Consider the following 17,821-nt stretch of genomic DNA (forward strand, 5'->3'; position numbering starts at 1 on the left):
ATATAAACTAGAAATATATCCTTGTTGAAATCAGCACACCAGTTGTCCTGGTGTAAGTGTGTGTACGTGTGTGTGTGTATAAAACCAGGTGGAGATATAGGAACTATTATTGGGGTATGGGTGCATAAATTGGGATGTTCTTTTTAAAAAGAAACTCCAAACAGACTTCTGGAAGGTTATTTTCTAAGAATCTTGCTGGCAGCGTGAAGGCAACCCCCCTGTGCACAGCCCCACCCAGCCTCACGTGGCCACCTCTCTCTTCCCCCATGAAGGGCTGGCTCCCCAGTATATATAAGCCTCTCTGGAGCTCGGGCATGAGCCAGCAAGGCCACCCATCCAGACACCTCTCAGCACAGCAGAGCTTTCCAGAGGAAGCCTCACCAAGCCTCTGCAACGAGGTTCTTCTGTGCACGTTGCTGCAGCTTTGGGCCTGAGATGCCAGCTGTCCAGCTGCTGCTTCTGGCCTGCCTGGTGTGGGATGTGGGGGCCAGGACAGCTCAGCTCAGGAAGGCCAATGACCAGAGTGGCCGATGCCAGTATACCTTCAGTGTGGTCAGTCCCAATGAATCCAGCTGCCCAGAGCAGAGCCAGGCCATGTCAGTCATCCATAACCTACAGAGAGACAGCAGCACCCAACGCTTAGACCTGGAGGCCACCAAAGCTCGGCTCAGCTCCGTGGAGAGCCTCCTCCACCAGTTGACCTTGGACCAGGCTGCCAGGCCCCAAGAGACCCAGGAGGGGCTGCAGAGGGAGCTGGGCACCCTGAGGCAGGAGCGGGACCAGCTGGAAACCCAAACCAGAGAGTTGGAGACTGCCTACAGCAACCTCCTCCGAGACAAGTCAGTTCTGGAGGAAGAGAAGAAGCGACTGAGGCAAGAAAATGAGAATCTGGCCAGGAGGTTGGAAAGCAGCAGCCAGGAGGTAACAAGGCTGAGAAGGGGCCAGTGTCCCCAGACCCGAGACACTGCTCGGGCTGTGCCACCAGGCTCCAGAGAAGGTAAGAATGCAGAGTGGGGGGACTCTGAGTTCAGCAGGTGATATGGCTCATAGTGACCTGCTACAGGTGCTCCAGGCCTCCCTGCCTGCCCTTTCTCCTAGAGACTGCACAGCTAGCACAAGACAGATGAATTAAGGAAAGCACAGTGATCACCTTCAAGTATTACTAGTAATTTAGCTCCTGAGAGCTTCATTTAGATTAGTGGTTCAGAGTTCTTGTGCCCCTCCATGTCAGTTTTCACAGTCCATAGCAAAAGGAGAAATAAAAGGACCGGGTGAGATGTGTCTGCATATGAGCAGTAGAAATTTGTCAACTGTCCCTTTTGAAAAACTATCCTTTTTTGAACCTTTGCTCAGATTGTTATTCGTACCTTTTGATGTTAAAATGACCTTTATTTATGAAATTACAATAGATTTGGGAAATGATAATAAGTGGTAAGTTTTTGTTCATTTTTAAATGTTCTTCCTTGGCAAAATAAAGAGATGGCGCCTCTCTGTCAGTTTTCTCAATATGTTGTTCTGAAAGTTTTCTTACTCAGTCCAATCTGAGAACCTCTGCTTTTAAGTCACCAGACAAATTCTTGAGATGGCTTTTTCTGAGAGGCTCTTCTGTTCATCCTGGTCCCTTCTTGCCTAAAGGTGAGTCTGTGTGTTGGGGGTGGGGGGGGAGGTGTTGGGGGAGGTCTTCTTATTAGCTGGGAAGATGGTATTTGTGTCACTTTTTGTGAAAGTGGGCTCCCAAATATTCCCTGTTGAGGAAGTGTTCTAATCATGAGGAAATAAGCAAGCAAATCCAGTTGTTGGACAATTAGTTTGGACTGGTCAAAGATGTCAGTGCCAAGGAAGAAAGAAAAAAGGGGTGGGGAAGGGCTTGTTCTATATTAAAGAGACTAAAGAAATGTGTTAACCAAATGTAGTGCATGAGTCTTGATTGGTGTCTTCATCCAAGGGGGAAAAAGGCTATGAGGAACAGGTTTGGGATAACTGAGGCAATTTGACTGCTCACTATTATGTTACTGTATTAATGTTCGGTTTCTTGGTAAGATAATGATACTGTGGTTGCGAAGGATAAAATCTTTGTTCTATAGAGATACATGCTTAAGTACCCAGGGTGAGGCGTCAGGATGTCTGCAATTTGCTCTCAAATGGTTGAAGAAAGACTGCAAATATATAGATAATGAGAGAAAGAAAGGTAAAACAACTGTGGCAAAATATTAATAACTGGTGAATTACAAACTGGTGAATCTAAGTATATGGGGAGCTTATTGTACTATTCTTTCAGTTTTTCTATAGGCTTGAAAAGCTTTAAAATTATGAGAAAATATTTCCTAAAAAGAGCCTTCTACGTGAAAGGCAAGCTCTTCATAGCTATGGGGTTAGAAAACCTAAGAGCCAGAGCCTGGGGATGACCTTGGGCAAGTTATTGAACCCTCTGCATCTTCATTTCTTGTCCGTAACATAACAAAGAAAATTCCTGCTGTGAATATGTTTGTGGGGTTCACATGAAATACCTATAAGATGTAAAAGATTTTTAAAAAATGTTTAGATTGTTAGAATTAGAAGAGATCCAATTCTGAATTTTACAACCAAGGAAAGTGAAGTCCTAAGATGCTAAGGGGCCAAGGTTGCCCAGCTGGTCAGTGGTAGAGCTTGAGACTTGAATCTGTGGAGACAATTGAAAGAATCATCATTACCAGAAGTGTGATGAGGCATTACTTATTTCAGACTGTTGAATGAAGTTACATTCTCAATAAAAACTCCTGCATGTGTGTATGTGGGTGTGGGTGGTGTGTGTGTGTGTGTGTACAAAAATAGTGGCAATGTTTTGCCTTTTTTTTTCTTTTGTGGTCATTTAACAAGTCTTTGGGGATTTATTAGATGTTTTCCTAATTTTATATTTTTTCTTGATCTTTCCAGCTACTCCACTTTTGAAATAAGGGCAACATCCCATTATATTGAACACCAAACATGGAAGTTCTTTTCTGGTAGTGGATGGTTTTCATGAGCAGGAAATTACATTAGTACAAGAATGTGGAACTGGAAAGGGACCTAACGAGCATCCGGTACCGCTGGCTGATTTTTGCAGATATGGAAACTGAGGCCCAGAGAGGTTATTCAGCTTGTCCATGGCCATCTACCAGTTAGTGGCAAAGCTCGAATTCTGGCCTCTTCCTCTGAAATTCAGTGACTTTCTTTCTTTTTTTTGAGACAGAGTTTCACTCTTGTTGCCTAGGCTAGAGTGTAATGGCACAATCTCGGCTCACTGAAACCTCTGCCTCCCGGGTTCAAGCAATTCTCCTACCTCAGCCTCCTAAGTAGCTGGGATTATAGGCATGTGCCACCATGCCCGGCTAATTTTGTATTTTTAGTAGAGACAGGGTTTCACCATGTTGGTCAGGCTAGTCTCGAACTCCTGACCTCAGGTGATCTGCCTACCTCGGCCTTCCAAAGCACTGGGATTACAGGTGTGAGCCCTCCCTGTACCTGGCCATGAGGTTCAGTGACTTTCAAGACCTTCAGCTGACCTCTGGTTTATAGACCCTAAAGGTAAAAGACAGAAAGGTACAGGAATGCTTGGAACAAAAGATCTGTTTCAAGGCCAGATCTAGGGAAAAGGGGGCATTCTGGAGGCTGGAATGTAAGTCTAGGTGTGCTTTTTTGCAGGAGTGGCAAGAACTAGGTGTGGAAGTTTGGGTAGAGAAGCTTAGTGAGGCTGAGTGGACAAAGGTAAGGCCTGAGAAGGCAGCCTTTCTGTATTCCACCTGCAGCTCAAATTGTTACCACCACTTTCTTGATCATGTATTAATAGTTGTTATGTAGAAAAAAATTCCTTATAATCATAGAAATCACTTGTTTATACATACACATAATATGACATATTTTACTACATAACTATTACTACAAAGTTATATATAACTTTTTCTTCTCTGGGCTTATATAAATTTTCATATATATACATATATAAATTTTATGTATATATAATAGTTTTTGAAAAGTAGAAAAAAATACAATTAGCCAGGTGTGGTGGCTCACACCTGTAACCTTAGCACTTTGGGAGGCCAAGGTGGACAGATCACTTGAGGTCGGGAGTTTAAGACCAGCCTGGCCAATGTGGTGAAACCTTGTCTCTACTAAAAATACAAAAATTAGCCAGGTGTGGTGGCAGGCACCTGTAATCCAGTTACTCCAGAGGCTGAGGCAGGAGAATCGCTTGAACCTGGGAGGCAGACGTTGCAGTGAGCCAAGATCACGCTACTGCACTCCAGCCTGGGTGACAGAGCGAGACTCCATCTCAAAAATATATATATATTACATATAATACATATAAATATATATAATTATATATATAATTTTATTATATATAATAAAATACATATATAATTTACTAGAAGATAAATTAGAGTTGGTTATTACTGTCACAAGAGAAGGCCTGCTTTGTTTGTTATTTAGCCCCTGCTTTGGACCGGTCTCCTGTTGAACAGAGCCTGGAAGAGGGCTTGTGTGCAGTTGGTTTATATAGACCATGATCCTAGAGAAGAGAAGTTGAGACAGGGGAAAGTGAGACAGGGAAGGCAGGAAAGCCACAAAGTGGGGGCCTTCTCCAGCTAGTCACCACAGTGGGCAATGGAGGCTCAATCCCATCAAGCCCTTCAGAGGGGCTGTGTAGACTGCACCAGAAGAGGGGAGGTTTACCCATGGATCTGATACCCCCTTGGCCAAGGGCTATCCCATGGAGTATATTGCGCTTCCCTGATACTCAGATGTGGGGACAAGGTTTGTTCTTGCAGACTGATTTTTTTTTTTTTAAGATGGAGTCTTTCTCTGTCCCCCAGGCTGGAGTGCGGTGGCACGATCTTGGCTCACTGCAACCTCCGCCTCCTGGGTTCAAGCAATTCTCCTGCCTCAGCCTCCCGAGTAGCTGGGATTACAGGTGCACACTACCATGCCCAGCTAACTTTTGTATTTTTTTTTTTTTCCAGTACAGACAGGGTTTCACAACGTTGGCCAGGCTGGTCTTGAACTCCTGACCTCAAGTATCCACCCATCTTGACCTCCCAAAGTGCTGGGATTACAGGCATAAGCCACGGCGCCTGGCCTGTTTTTGTAGACTTTCTATGCAGAAAGTCAGAGAAGCTGGGCCACGGTGGCTGAGGCGAGGTCCCCGCAGGTGATAACTGCAAGAGGCAGGTTGCCTCAGCAATGACTGCAAAAAAGTGGGCAGGATGTGAGGGGAGGGTGAGGGGAGAAACCTGAGGTGTTCAACACAAGTGCTGCAGATTCCCTTTCCTCACCTAGAATAGGATGGGGATGATAATCCCTCATGGGAGTCATCATGCAAATTAGCAGTCACACAGGGAAGCACCCAGTGCAGCGCTGAGCAGTGGCCACCCAGTGAATAAAATATAACTAGAAAGGCTTATTTTACTTGAGTTCCACTATTGTTTTTGTTTTTTGTTTTGTTTTGTTTTTTGAAGATGGAGTCTCGCTCTATCACCAGGCTGGAGTGCAGTGGCGTGGTCTCGGCTCACTGCAACCTCCACCTCCTGGATTCAAGCGATTCTCCTGCCTCAGCCTCCCAAGTAGCTGGGATTACAGGCATGCGCCACCATGCCCGGCTAATTTTTGTATTTTTAGTGGAGATGGGGTTTCACCATGTTGGCCAGGCTGGTCTTGAACTCCCGACCTCGTGATCCACCCGCCTCGGCCTCCCAAAGTGCTGGGATTACAGGCATGAGCCACTGCACCTGGCCAGGGTTCCACTATTGTTTTAAAGCATCATTCAATAATCAATATGTCAACATGTGCATAACATTTTAATAACACGCGTTGATTCTAGAGACAGTACAAGTTAGAGCAGTACTCAGGACAATAGTCTATTAGCTAGTCTTCACTTTCCTAAGATGTTTCTGACAACCTGTAGATAATTAGGCATAGCTTGTTTTACTTCATTCCTTTCATTTATGTAATATGGACTGAACTTTTCAATGATAGAAAATATCTGTTAAAATTATTACAATGCCTATGTCTACAGGCAAACGAGTTAATAAATTCAGTTTCCGGGTTGAGGTCTCTAAAATGCCAAGTCTATAAAGAAGCGAGGACAGAGAATACAGAACATTTCCAGAATTTTGTAATAGACATGAACCTTTAAACCACAGAAGGACTGAATTTAACATTTTTAAAAACCTAGAAAAAAAACAGCTGGGCGTGGTGGCTCACGCCTGTAATCCCAGCACTTTGGGAGGCTGAGGCAGGCGGATCACGAGGTCAGGAGTTTGTGACTAGCCTGGCCAATATGGTAAAACCCTGTCTCTACTAAAAATATAAAAATTAGCCAGGCGTGGTGGCAGGCACCTGTAGTCCCAGCTACTCAGGAGGCTGAGGCAGAAGAATCACTTGAACCCAGGAGGCAGAGGTTGCAATGAGCTGAGATCATGCCACTGTACTCCAGCCTGGGTGACAGAGCGAGACCCTGTCTCAAAAAAAAAAACAAAAAAAAAAACCTTAAAAAATAAAAGCCCCAAAAATGCTAACTATCTGAAACAGTACAGCCCTTAATATTTTCACAATCTCTTTTTGGTTTTCCTCCACATTCACAATGAAATGTTAGTGATTTTAAAACATTCCAGAGAAATTTTAGTGTTGACACATCTTTATTGAGGGCCATTTCATTTATAGTTACTTATGTAATCATCCAAACAACTCAGCTCAGAATACTGGGGCTCAGAGAGGTGGAGTCATTTACCCAAAGTCACACAGCTGGGACATGGCAGAGCTGAACTAGGAGCTATGACTTCCGGCTTAGGTCCAGGCCCCTTTACGAGATTGTTTCCCTGCCTTTGGGTTTTGCATCCTCTATTCTGGGCTTCCACCCGCATGCCAGATGGCTCTATTCCTGGAGGCTGACCATTGCCAGATGCTCCTGGCTGACATGACCTGGAAGAAGCCAGCAGGCTCATAACTTAACCATCGCCCCTGCCAAATGGGAACTGGCCTCGCAGTCATCCTGGAAGCCATTCCCTGACATTTTGTTTTATTGCAGTTCATGTTTATTCCAGCTAATGCACATAAGGAGTGGTTCCTGCAAGGCACAATCTGAAGGGCTCCTTGCTCAGAGCCGTAAGGGCCATGGTGGGATTCAGCAGGGAACTTGGCACCAGCCAGGCACTTTTGCTGCCTCTTCTTTGCCAGTGAGGGTAGAAGAACTGATAAGAGGATTGAGTGCACAGCCCAGGAGCTGAGAGTTTACAAGGCAACCCACTGGGACCTGAGCTCAGCCCCAGGAGTGGGTCACCCCACAAAGTGCTGAGCAGCATCTTTGAGACTCTTCTGAAGCCTCCAGGAGCAATCTGGGTCCAGTCGGGAGATAGAAATCACACAGTGGGTTAAGCTGGGGAAGTTTACTTTAAAGAATTACTAACCGTGATGAAAGAGCAACTATAGATAGAAGTGAACTCCATAGGCACCTAGGGCTGAGGGAGGGTGCCGGACAAGCTTGGAAGGGAAAGGTGAGGTTCAGCACATCAGCTTGCAGAGAAGGTGGCTAAGGTGTGCAGGCCTCAGCTGGTCTGCAGCTGCAATAGGCCGCCTCCCAGTGCAGGTGAGGAGGGCAACCTGCAACGTGTGGCAAGGGCATGGTGGGAGTCAGGGCAGGCACAGGCAGGAGGCCTCCAGAGCACTGAGGTCCGTGTGCAGGGACTCTGGGTTCCTTGTTGGGAGGGCTGTGGAAAGGTTATGGCCAGGCTGTGGCTGTGAGGTCACAGAAGAACTTCGCTCTGGGTCCGTGGCGGGGGTAGGACTCCAACAAATGTCCTCACAGTCATACCGCCTATGGACGCAGGACAGGAAAACTGCAGACCTTTTTCCTCCCACGATGTCCCTCCAGCGCCCTCTACTGAGATAGTTCAACATCCCGCTCACTTCAAAGCTCTTGTTCTTCAGACAGCATACATGGGAGGGTGCATTCAGCTCTGAGAGGCAATGCGTTTATAACTGACACACCTCCTCAGCACAGGATAGAAGAGTTCGCAGCTGCCATGGCCTCGGAAGACATGGGTTCAAGTCCCAGCGATACCACTTAGCTGTGTGACCTTGGGCATGTTACTTAACCTCTCTGAACCTCGGTTTCCTCATTTGAAAAGGGGATATTAATGTTCACTTTCAGGACCATTATTTGAAAGTAGTGAGTAGCAAGCACCCAGCACAGTCCTGGCTCATAAGAGACACTTAATAAGTAGTAGCGATAGTTCAACTTTATCAGGCGCTATCTGCAGTCCTAAAGCCTTTCTCTATTTCTCTGAAACTTTGAAGGCACCAGATCACATTTTAAAATTACATAAAAATTACTTGAAATGGGCAAAGAGCTATAAATGCCGACAAACCATCTTGTTTCACAAAAAAAAAAAAAAAAAAAGCTGTTTTTTAGAGTTGCAAAGCCAGTACATACTTTAGCTATCCACAAGGAAGTCATCTGTGAAAATGCCTGACTTTTTTGGGTTTCACTTTCTTCCTTCCCTCTATAGCAAAAGGGGCATTTCTTTCTTAATTTTCTCCCCACTGACTGGTAGGTATGTACCCCTACTTTTCTTAGTATACATCTTTTCTCGGTAAGTTGCTAAATTAAATAACCAGCATAAAATACATCATTTTGTATGTGTAAAGGGGCCAGATGCAGGGGAGGGACGGCTCGCCTGAATTTAATATTTTTTTAAAAACCTAAAAAAAAAAGCCCTAAAAATGTTAACGATCTGTCATAATATAGCCCTTAATATTTTCATAATCTCTTTTTGGTTTTCTTCCACATTCAGCATGAAATGTTAGTGATTTTGAAACATTCCAGAGAAATTTTAGTATTGACACATTTATTAAGGGACCCTCCCATGGCAACTGTGGGTGGCATAGCTGAAGTGCAGGGACAAGGTTAGGGCAGTCCTCCAGACTTTGTGTACAGATGGCATGCAGTATTTCTCTCTCCTCACATTGCCTGAAACCAACTCCTTTTTTTTTTTTTTCTTTTTTTTTTTTGAGACAGAGTCTCTCTGTCACCCAGGCTGGAGTCCAATGGCACAATCTCAGCTCACTGCAACCTTTGCCTCCCAGGTTCAAACGATTCTCCTGACTTAGCCTCCCTAGTTGCTGGGATTATAGGCATGCACCACTATGCCCGGCTAATTTTTGTATTTTCAGTAGAGACAGGGTTTCAGCATGTTGGTCAGGCTGGTCTCGAACTCCTGACCTCATGATCCACCCACCTCAGCCTCCCAAAGTGCTGGAATTACAGGTGTGAGCCACCATGCCCAGCAACTCTTATATTCTGAGAGTTGAGACAATGAAAGAAAAGAAATTTGAATTGTCCTGAGGCAGAGTCTGCAGTGATCCAAGAAGAGGTACAGATGAAAGGAAACCAGCTCAATTCAAGGAACTTGCTTAATGCCCTGATTTTGAAAAATTGTCCTGGCAAGACTTTGCCACATCGAATGAGCCTCTGCACATTGCAGGAGGCTGGAGGGGGGCCAGGCAGCGGTGGGCTGCTCCTAACAGCCTGGGTGTGTGTTTTGGGCCTAAGAGAGAAGGCATGGCAATGGGCGAGGCAGCATCAGAGAGGAAGGTTACAGATGGTTCTGCCACCTGTGTACAGGAAGGGGGTCACTCTCTCTTACCTCTCCCTGGCAGCACAGAAGAACAGGGAACCTCAGGCCCCCTGTCCCTCTCCCCCATAGGCAGCACCAAGTCCCTGCCGGAGGTGTGTGTTGCCTGCACAGGAGGAGAAGGGAAGCAGCTGGTACTGGTCTCAGGTCGATCTAAGGAAACTCCATTTGACCTAGTGAATCAGTCCCTGCCCTGGATAGCCTCCTAGACCAATGCAACCTTTAGAATGAAGAACAAAGGGGTTTCCTCACCCCTGCACAACCTCAGATAGGGAGAAGGAGAGGCAGGGAATGAAATAAAGTTTCCAGGACTCTCCAGGAGCCATTCAGATTGTCCAAGAAACTGGATTCCACAGCAGCCTGGAATAAACCCATTTTCCTTCTCGGGTATGAGGACTTTGACAGATTATGATTTCCTTAAGGGCATGGACCGATTGTGTCTTTTTTTTTTTTTTTTTAACATAGACTAGCCTATTAGACAAACTTGTGTCTTAGACACCTTTTTTCTTGAGCACCTAGCACAGCCTTGCACTCAGTAGGTGCTCCAATGATGTGACTAAAAGGATGGATAAATAGCTCTGTGGATTTGAGGCTAGGAATAATGAAGGCCTGCCATGTCCCTGGGGGTACTCCCAATTGCCCCTGGAGTTTGGAATGCATATTGAGGATGTCCTCAGTTACGTATACATTTTGGCTTATGAGTCTTTCTTTTTTTAATTTTTTTTTTTTTAAGACAGGGTCTCACTCTGTCACCCAGGCTGGAGTGCAGTGGCATGATCATGGCTCACTGCAGCCTTGCCCTCTTGGACTCAAGAGTCATCCTCCTGCCTCAGCCTCCCGAGTAGCTGAGACCACAGGCTGCACCACCACACCCAGCTAACTCTTTAATTTTTTGTAAAGATGGGGTCTCGCTATGTTGCCCAGCCTGGTCCCAAACTCTTGGCCTCATGCAATCCTGCCACCTTGGCCTCCCAAAGTGCTGGGTTTACAGGCATGAGCCACTGCGCCTGGCCAGCTTATGGGTTTTAACTACTTACATGGTGCACTCTAGACTGAGGGATACCCCAGGGATGGAGGACCCACCCATCTCCAGGGCATTAACACTTTTAGGGAGGCTAACAACTGCAGCCACACAGAGGCAGGGGTGGAGAGGAGAGAAGGGTAGCTGGGATCAGGGGCAGGCAGCTGCAGCAGCTACTGAACTGGCTCACTGTGGGCAGCATGGCTGTCTGGCCCAGCCTGCACCTGAGAGCTAGCTGAATGTTTTCTTCACCTCCTTCCCGGGAGAAATTTTTTCCGGTACTATAATTTGTTGAAGCTGAACCCCAGCAACTCAAACAAGGTACCCTGATTCTGGAGATGTGAAAATGTAAAATAATGTGTGGCTTTGATGAAATGTGGTAGAACCAGAGGATTAAGACTTCTGTGGTGATCCTCTCTGCCTGAAATCTAAATTTAGGAGAGCTGAGCAAACAAATGATCAAAGGCAGAACATGTCTTCCCGACCCTCTCAGCTGTGTAGGCGCTCTGGCCTCAGGGGATGCACTGACTTTCCTCCCACTGTCCTGAACACCTGAGAATCCTGAGCGGGGAACAAGTTGCTCAAAGGGCAGAGAGGTGACTCAGAGGTTCAGCAAGAGAAAAGCCCAGTGTATTAAGCATGTCTTTTTATTCTGATGCTTTGCTGTCTGGGCCTTGCAAACACGAGAGGGACTGCCCCTCCCAGGGGTAGCCAGTTCCTACAGTTAGCAAAGGACTCACCTGGGAGGACAGCTTTCATATGCAAACCAACCGATCCAGAGCCCACACCCTGTGACCACCTCCATCTGGCTCAAACTCAAGGCCACTGTCCCCCTGACCTAATCACCCAGGGCCTGGTACCAGACAATTAGAGATAACTCCTGTGACCCCAGATCCTGCTGAAATTATTCAAACTCCCCAATCCTAAACCTGCTTACCCTGCCTCCCCTTTCTTTCCTTCCCATGGAAAGAATAAAGGCGCTTTCCCACATTTTCCCCTGGTGCCGTCCTCTGGAGCAACCCTGGTGCTTCCCCAGGTGGCCTCCTGGGCTTAGTGTGCCCCCTTCCTCTTGGGATCTGTGAGTACAACAACTTGTAAAGATAATTTTTTTTAAGAGCAGTTTTATGTTCACAGCAAAATTGAGAGAAAAGTACAAACAGTTCTCAGATACTACTGGCCCCCACACATGCACAGCCTCCCCGATTATCATCATCTCCTGCCACAGCAGTTGTTACAACTGATGAACCTGCATCAGCACGCACATCACCCAAGGTCCACAGTTTAAATTAGGGTTCATTTTTGGTGTTGCGCCTTCTATGGGTTTAGACAAATGCATAGTGACATGTGTCCACCATTATAGTATCATACACAGTATTCATTGCCCTAAAAATCGTCTGTGCCTCACCTAGTCATCCCTTCCTCACCCAACAACTGCTGATCTTTTTACTGTCTCCATAATTTTGCTTTAACTTGCTTTTCAGTGACAATTGCCTCCTGGGATGTTGGCCTTGCCACACCTGAATAATCATCAAACCTGCATTTTATTTGTTTTTATGTGTATGTGATGGGTTTTTGGGGATGTTGGAGGGGAGGACAGGGTCTCACTCTACGCCAGGGCTGGAGTGCAGTGGTGCGATCACTGCTTACCACAGCCTTGACCTCCCGGTCTCAAGTGATCCTCCCACCTCAGCCTCCCAAGTAGCTGGGACTGCAGGTACACATCACCACCCAGGCTAACTTTTTGTATTTTTTGTAGAGATGGGATTTCACCATGTTGCCCAGGTTTGTCTTGAACTCCTGGGCTCCAGTGATCTGTCTACCTTGGCTTCCCAAAGTGCTGGGATTACAGGTGTGAGCCACTGGGCCTGGCCAAACTGCATTTTAAAATAGCCAAGCCTGTTCCTTGTGACTGTTGCCTCATCCTTGTATTCAAGACTGCTGTAAGATCATAATCCTAAGCAAGAGTAGAGACATGTAGCACACCGTGATCACTTACTGTCTAACCAATGCTGCCCACCCGCTTCCCTTCTGTATGGCTCACCGCCCCCACCCCAAACTCCTATAGGAACTCTGCACACACTCCCTCTCCATTATGCAAAACTGGTCTCAGAAAGGAATCAGGCAGAATATTTCTACTGAAAGTATAAAGCTTAATATGTTACTTCTTACAAGAATATTTGCATACAACAAGGGAAAAAACCTTAAGTCATGCAGTAAACTTTTATCTTTTTTTTTTTTTTAACAGGAGTCTCCCTATGTTGCCCAAGCTGGTCTTGAACACCTGGGCTCAAGTGCTCCTCCTGTCTTGGCCTCCCAAAGTGCTGGGATTACAGAAATGAGCCACACTTCTTCTTTTTTTTTTTTTTTTTTTTCTTGAGACAGAGTCTTGCTCTGTTGCCCAGACTGGAGTACAGTTGCACAATCCCGGCTCCCTGCAACCTTTGCCTCCTGGGATCAAGTGATCCTCAACCTCCTGAGTATCTGGAACTACAGGCATGTGCCACCACACCCGGCTAATTCTTGTATTTCTAGTAAAGATGGAATTTCACCACGCTGGCCAGGCTAGTCTTGAACTCCTGGCCTCAAGTGATCCGCCTGCCTCGGCCTCCCAAAGTGCTGGGATTTCAGTGTGAGCCACTGTGCCTGGTCTCTCTCTTTTTTTTTTTTTTTTTTTGAGACCTTGAGACCAGGCCTTGCTCTGTTACCCAAGCTGGAGTGCAGTGGCAGGATCATAGCTCACTGCAGCCTTGAACTTCTGGGCTCAAGCAATCATCCCACATCAGCCTCCCAAGTACCTAGGACTGCAGATGCTTACCACCATGCCCAGCTAACTTTTCATGAATTTTTAATTGTTGAAATTCAGACATCTAAGAAGATGCTGAGGACTGTCTCCATATTCCTGAAATTACAACTCACCTATTCACAAATCAGCCCTTCTAGTGGAATTAAAATATTATTTGATTTTGAATACCCTACTCTAAGGTAGGCACATTGCCCTGCAATTTATTATTTATGAGGTTTTTAATTATGGAATTGTTCAAATATTCACAAAAGTAGAGAGACTACAATGAACTCCAATGTAGCCATCACTCAGGCCCAACTGTTACCAGCACAGTCCAATCATGTTTTATCTTCCCTTCTCTGACCCCCAACCCATCCCCAGTCCTTATCTAAAATCAAATCTCAAACACCATATCTTTGGGAGCCTATTTATTTAGTTAGTTAGTTTTGAGAAAGAGTTTCTTTCTTGTTGCCCAAGCTGGAGTACAATAGTGTAGTCTTGGCTCACAGCAATCTCCCCCTCCTTGGTTCAAGCAATTCTCCTGCCTCAGTCTCCCAAGAAGCTGGGATTATAGGCACCTGCCACCACATCCAGCTAATTCTTTTGTGTTTTTAGCAAAGACAGGGTTTCACCATGTTGGCCAGGCTGGTCTCGAACTCCTGACCTCAGGTGATCCGCCTGCCTCGGCCTCCCAAAGTGCTGGGATTACAGGCATGAGCCACCACGCCTGGCCGGCAGCCTATTTAAATGTCATCCTCAACATAGTCAATCCTTGGGCCATTTTTTCTTACAGTAAAATTTTGTCTCTTTCTTTTAATGCAGTTTCTACATGGAATTTGGACACTTTGGCCTTCCAGGAACTGAAGTCCGAGCTAACTGAAGTTCCTGCTTCCCGAATTCTGAAGGAGAGCCCATCTGGCTATCTCAGGAGTGGAGAGGGAGACACCGGTATGAAGTTAGGTTTCTTCCCTTTTGTGCCCACATGGTCTTTATTCATGTCTAGTGCTGTGTTCAGAGAATCAGTATAGGGTAAATGCCCACCCAAGGGGGAAACTAACTTCCCTGGGAGCAGAGGGAGGGGAGGAGAAGAGGAACAGCACTCTCTCTCTCTCTCTGTTCCCTTGTCAGAGCAGGTCTGCAGGAGTCAGCCTTTCCCTAACAAAGCCCTCTATCCTATCACCCACACTTGGGAGGCTGGGCTGGGCTGCACAGGGCAAGATGAGAGATGTATTGATTTCATCCACTTGATTGTCATGTAGAATTAGGTATACTTGAGAAGTTACATTTTTCAGTAGCGCCTTCATATCTTTATTTTAGGGACAGGTATACACCAAGCACCATCTCAGCCACAATCTGTTACTAACAGTATGTTTTCTGAACTTTGGCCACTTAGGAAAAGTACAGTTTGGCTCTCTCCCAAGTGTTCCCTGAAAGTCCAACTTTATGACTAATACTGTGATTTCCAGAAACTTTGACTATCCATGTTATTGACAATGATTACTAGCACTGAAGGGCATGCATGCAAGTAGGGGTTATGAAATATTTAAAACACGGTTCTCTAAGATATGAGCAGCAAAGTATTTCTACCTTCTGTGAGGGAACCGAAGGTGCCATTAAAAGTAGAGAAATCTGGACCAGGCATGGTGGCTCACGCCTGTAATCCCAGCACTTTGGGAGGCTGAGGCGGGTGGATCGCTTGAGGTCAGGAGTTCAAGACCAGCCTGGCCAACATGGTGAAACACTGTCTCTACTAAAAATACAAAAATTAGCCAGGCGTGGTGGCAGTCACCTGTAATCCCAGCTGCTTGGGAGGCTGAGGCAGGAAAATTGCTTGAACCCAGGAGGCAGAGGTTGCAGTGAGCCGAGATCACACCACTGCCCTCCAGCCTGGGTGACAGAGTGAGACTCTGTCTCAAAAAAAAAAAAAAAAAAAAAAAAATACAGGCATCTGTTGTGATTCTGGTAACTCTAAATTTTCAACCGTCTCTTCACTACATTTAAAAAATTATTTTCTAAACCAAATTAGCCAGGTATGGTAGCAGGCACCTGTAGTCTCAGCAACTCAGGAGGCTGAGATGGGAGGGGTGCTTGAGCCTGGGAGGTCGAGGCTGCAGTGCACTGTGATTGCACCACTGCACTCCAGCCTAGGTAACAGTGCAAGACCCTGTCTCAAAAAATAATTATTTTCATGTTTATTATATTAAAGTGATGTATGAAATATGTGACTCATCAGATAGGGCTTGAAAAACTTTGTTGTATGGAGATTATTCTTATGAGTTGATTTTTCTCTCTCCTACCTTATAGTAATGAAATAAACCAGGCGTGAAAGTCACAATAAGTAATACAACGAACACCCATGAGTCCCTGCCCAGCTTAAGTAGAATATTACAAATGCAGTTGAAGCCCTCTGTGCAACTTTCATCCTTACAACTGATACTGAGTGAATTGTACTTTAAATATTTTATAGCTCCCACTCCCATGCATGCCCCTCAGTGATAGCAATAATTGTCAATAACATGAAACACAGATTGAGCACATAGCATCTACCATATATTTACTCTATACCAAGCACTTAACATATATAATTACATTTAAAATTTACAACAGCCCTACTACCCAAAACACTATTAGTATCCCCTTTTACAAATGTGATAACTGAGGCGTAGAGAGCTAAGTAACTTACTGAAAGTCACACAGCCAGTGGGTGGCAGAGCCTAGCTTTAAACCCAGACGATTTGTCTCCAGGGCTCTCACATCTACTGGCTCTGCCAAGCTTCCACATGATCAATGTCTGTTTGGACATTGATTATGGATTAAGTGGTGCTTCGTTTTCTTTTCTGAATTTACCAGGATGTGGAGAACTAGTTTGGGTAGGAGAGCCTCTCACGCTGAGAACAGCAGAAACAATTACTGGCAAGTATGGTGTGTGGATGCGAGACCCCAAGCCCACCTACCCCTACACCCAGGAGACCACGTGGAGAATCGACACAGTTGGCACAGATGTCCGCCAGGTTTTTGAGTATGACCTCATCAGCCAGTTTATGCAGGGCTACCCTTCTAAGGTTCACATACTGCCTAGGCCACTGGAAAGCACGGGTGCCGTGGTGTACTCAGGGAGCCTCTATTTCCAGGGCGCTGAGTCCAGAACTGTCATAAGATATGAGCTGAATACCGAGACAGTGAAGGCTGAGAAGGAAATCCCTGGAGCTGGCTACCATGGACAGTTCCCGTATTCTTGGGGTGGTTATACAGACATTGACTTGGCTGTGGATGAAGCAGGCCTCTGGGTCATTTACAGCACCGATGAGGCCAAAGGTGCCATTGTCCTCTCCAAACTGAACCCAGAGAATCTGGAACTCGAACAAACCTGGGAGACAAACATCCGTAAGCAGTCAGTCGCCAATGCCTTCATCATCTGTGGCACCTTGTACACCATCAGCAGCTACTCCTCAGCAGATGCTACCGTCAACTTTGCTTATGACACAGGCACAGGCATCAGCAAGACCCTGACCATCCCATTCAAGAACCGCTATAAGTACAGCAGCATGATTGACTACAACCCCCTGGAGAAGAAGCTCTTTGCCTGGGACAACTTGAACATGGTCACTTATGACATCAAGCTCTCCAAGATGTGAAAAGCCTCCAAGCTGTACAGGCAATGGCAGAAGGAGATGCTCAGGGCTCCTGGGGGGAGCAGGCTGAAGGGAGAGCCAGCCAGCCAGGGCCCAGGCAGCTTTGACTGCTTTCCAAGTTTTCATTAATCCAGAAGGATAAACATGGTCACCATCTGACTATTCAGGAATTGTAGTCTGAGGGCGTAGACAATTTCATATAATAAATATCCTTTATCTTCTGTCAGCATTTATGGGATGTTTAATGACATAGTTCAAGTTTTCTTGTGATTTGGGGCAAAAGCTATAAGGCATAATAGTTTCTTCCTGAAAACCATTGCTCTTGCATGTTACATGGTTACCTCAAGCCACAATAAAAAGCATAACTTCTAAAGGAAGCAGAATAGCTCCTCTGGCCAGCATCGAATATAAGTAAGATGCATTTACTACAGTTGGCTTCTAATGCTTCAGATAGAATACAGTTGGGTCTCACATAACCCTTTACATTGTGAAATAAAGTTTTCTTACCCAACGTTTTCTTCCTTGAACTTTGTGGGAATCGTTGCTTAAGAGAAGGATATAGATTCCAACCATCAGGTAATTCCTTCAGGTTGGGAGATGTGATTGCAGGATGTTAAAGGTGGTGTGTGTGTGTGTGTGTGTAACTGAGAGGCTTGTGCCTGGTTTTGAGGTGCTGCCCAGGATGACGCCAAGCAAATAGCAGCATCCACACCTTCCCACCTCCATCTCCTGGTGCTCTCAG

At 45.8% G+C, this 17,821-nt stretch overlaps 1 protein-coding gene across 1 annotated transcript; it reads left to right on the forward strand.

Annotated features, from left to right (window-relative positions):
• Positions 1 to 316: 316 nt before the first annotated feature.
• Positions 317 to 17,590, forward strand: MYOC (myocilin). Its single transcript, XM_004027897.5, has 3 exons — positions 317 to 997; positions 14,270 to 14,395; positions 16,298 to 17,590. Exons 1-3 carry the CDS (start codon positions 436 to 438, stop codon positions 17,080 to 17,082), a joined length of 1,473 nt encoding a protein of 490 aa, XP_004027946.4. The 5' UTR covers positions 317 to 435; the 3' UTR covers positions 17,083 to 17,590.
• The last annotated feature ends 231 nt before the right edge of the window (positions 17,591 to 17,821 follow it).

Source organism: Gorilla gorilla, chromosome 1 (genome assembly GCF_029281585.2).
Source record: "Gorilla gorilla gorilla isolate KB3781 chromosome 1, NHGRI_mGorGor1-v2.1_pri, whole genome shotgun sequence".
NCBI classification, from domain to species: domain Eukaryota; kingdom Metazoa; phylum Chordata; class Mammalia; order Primates; family Hominidae; genus Gorilla; species Gorilla gorilla.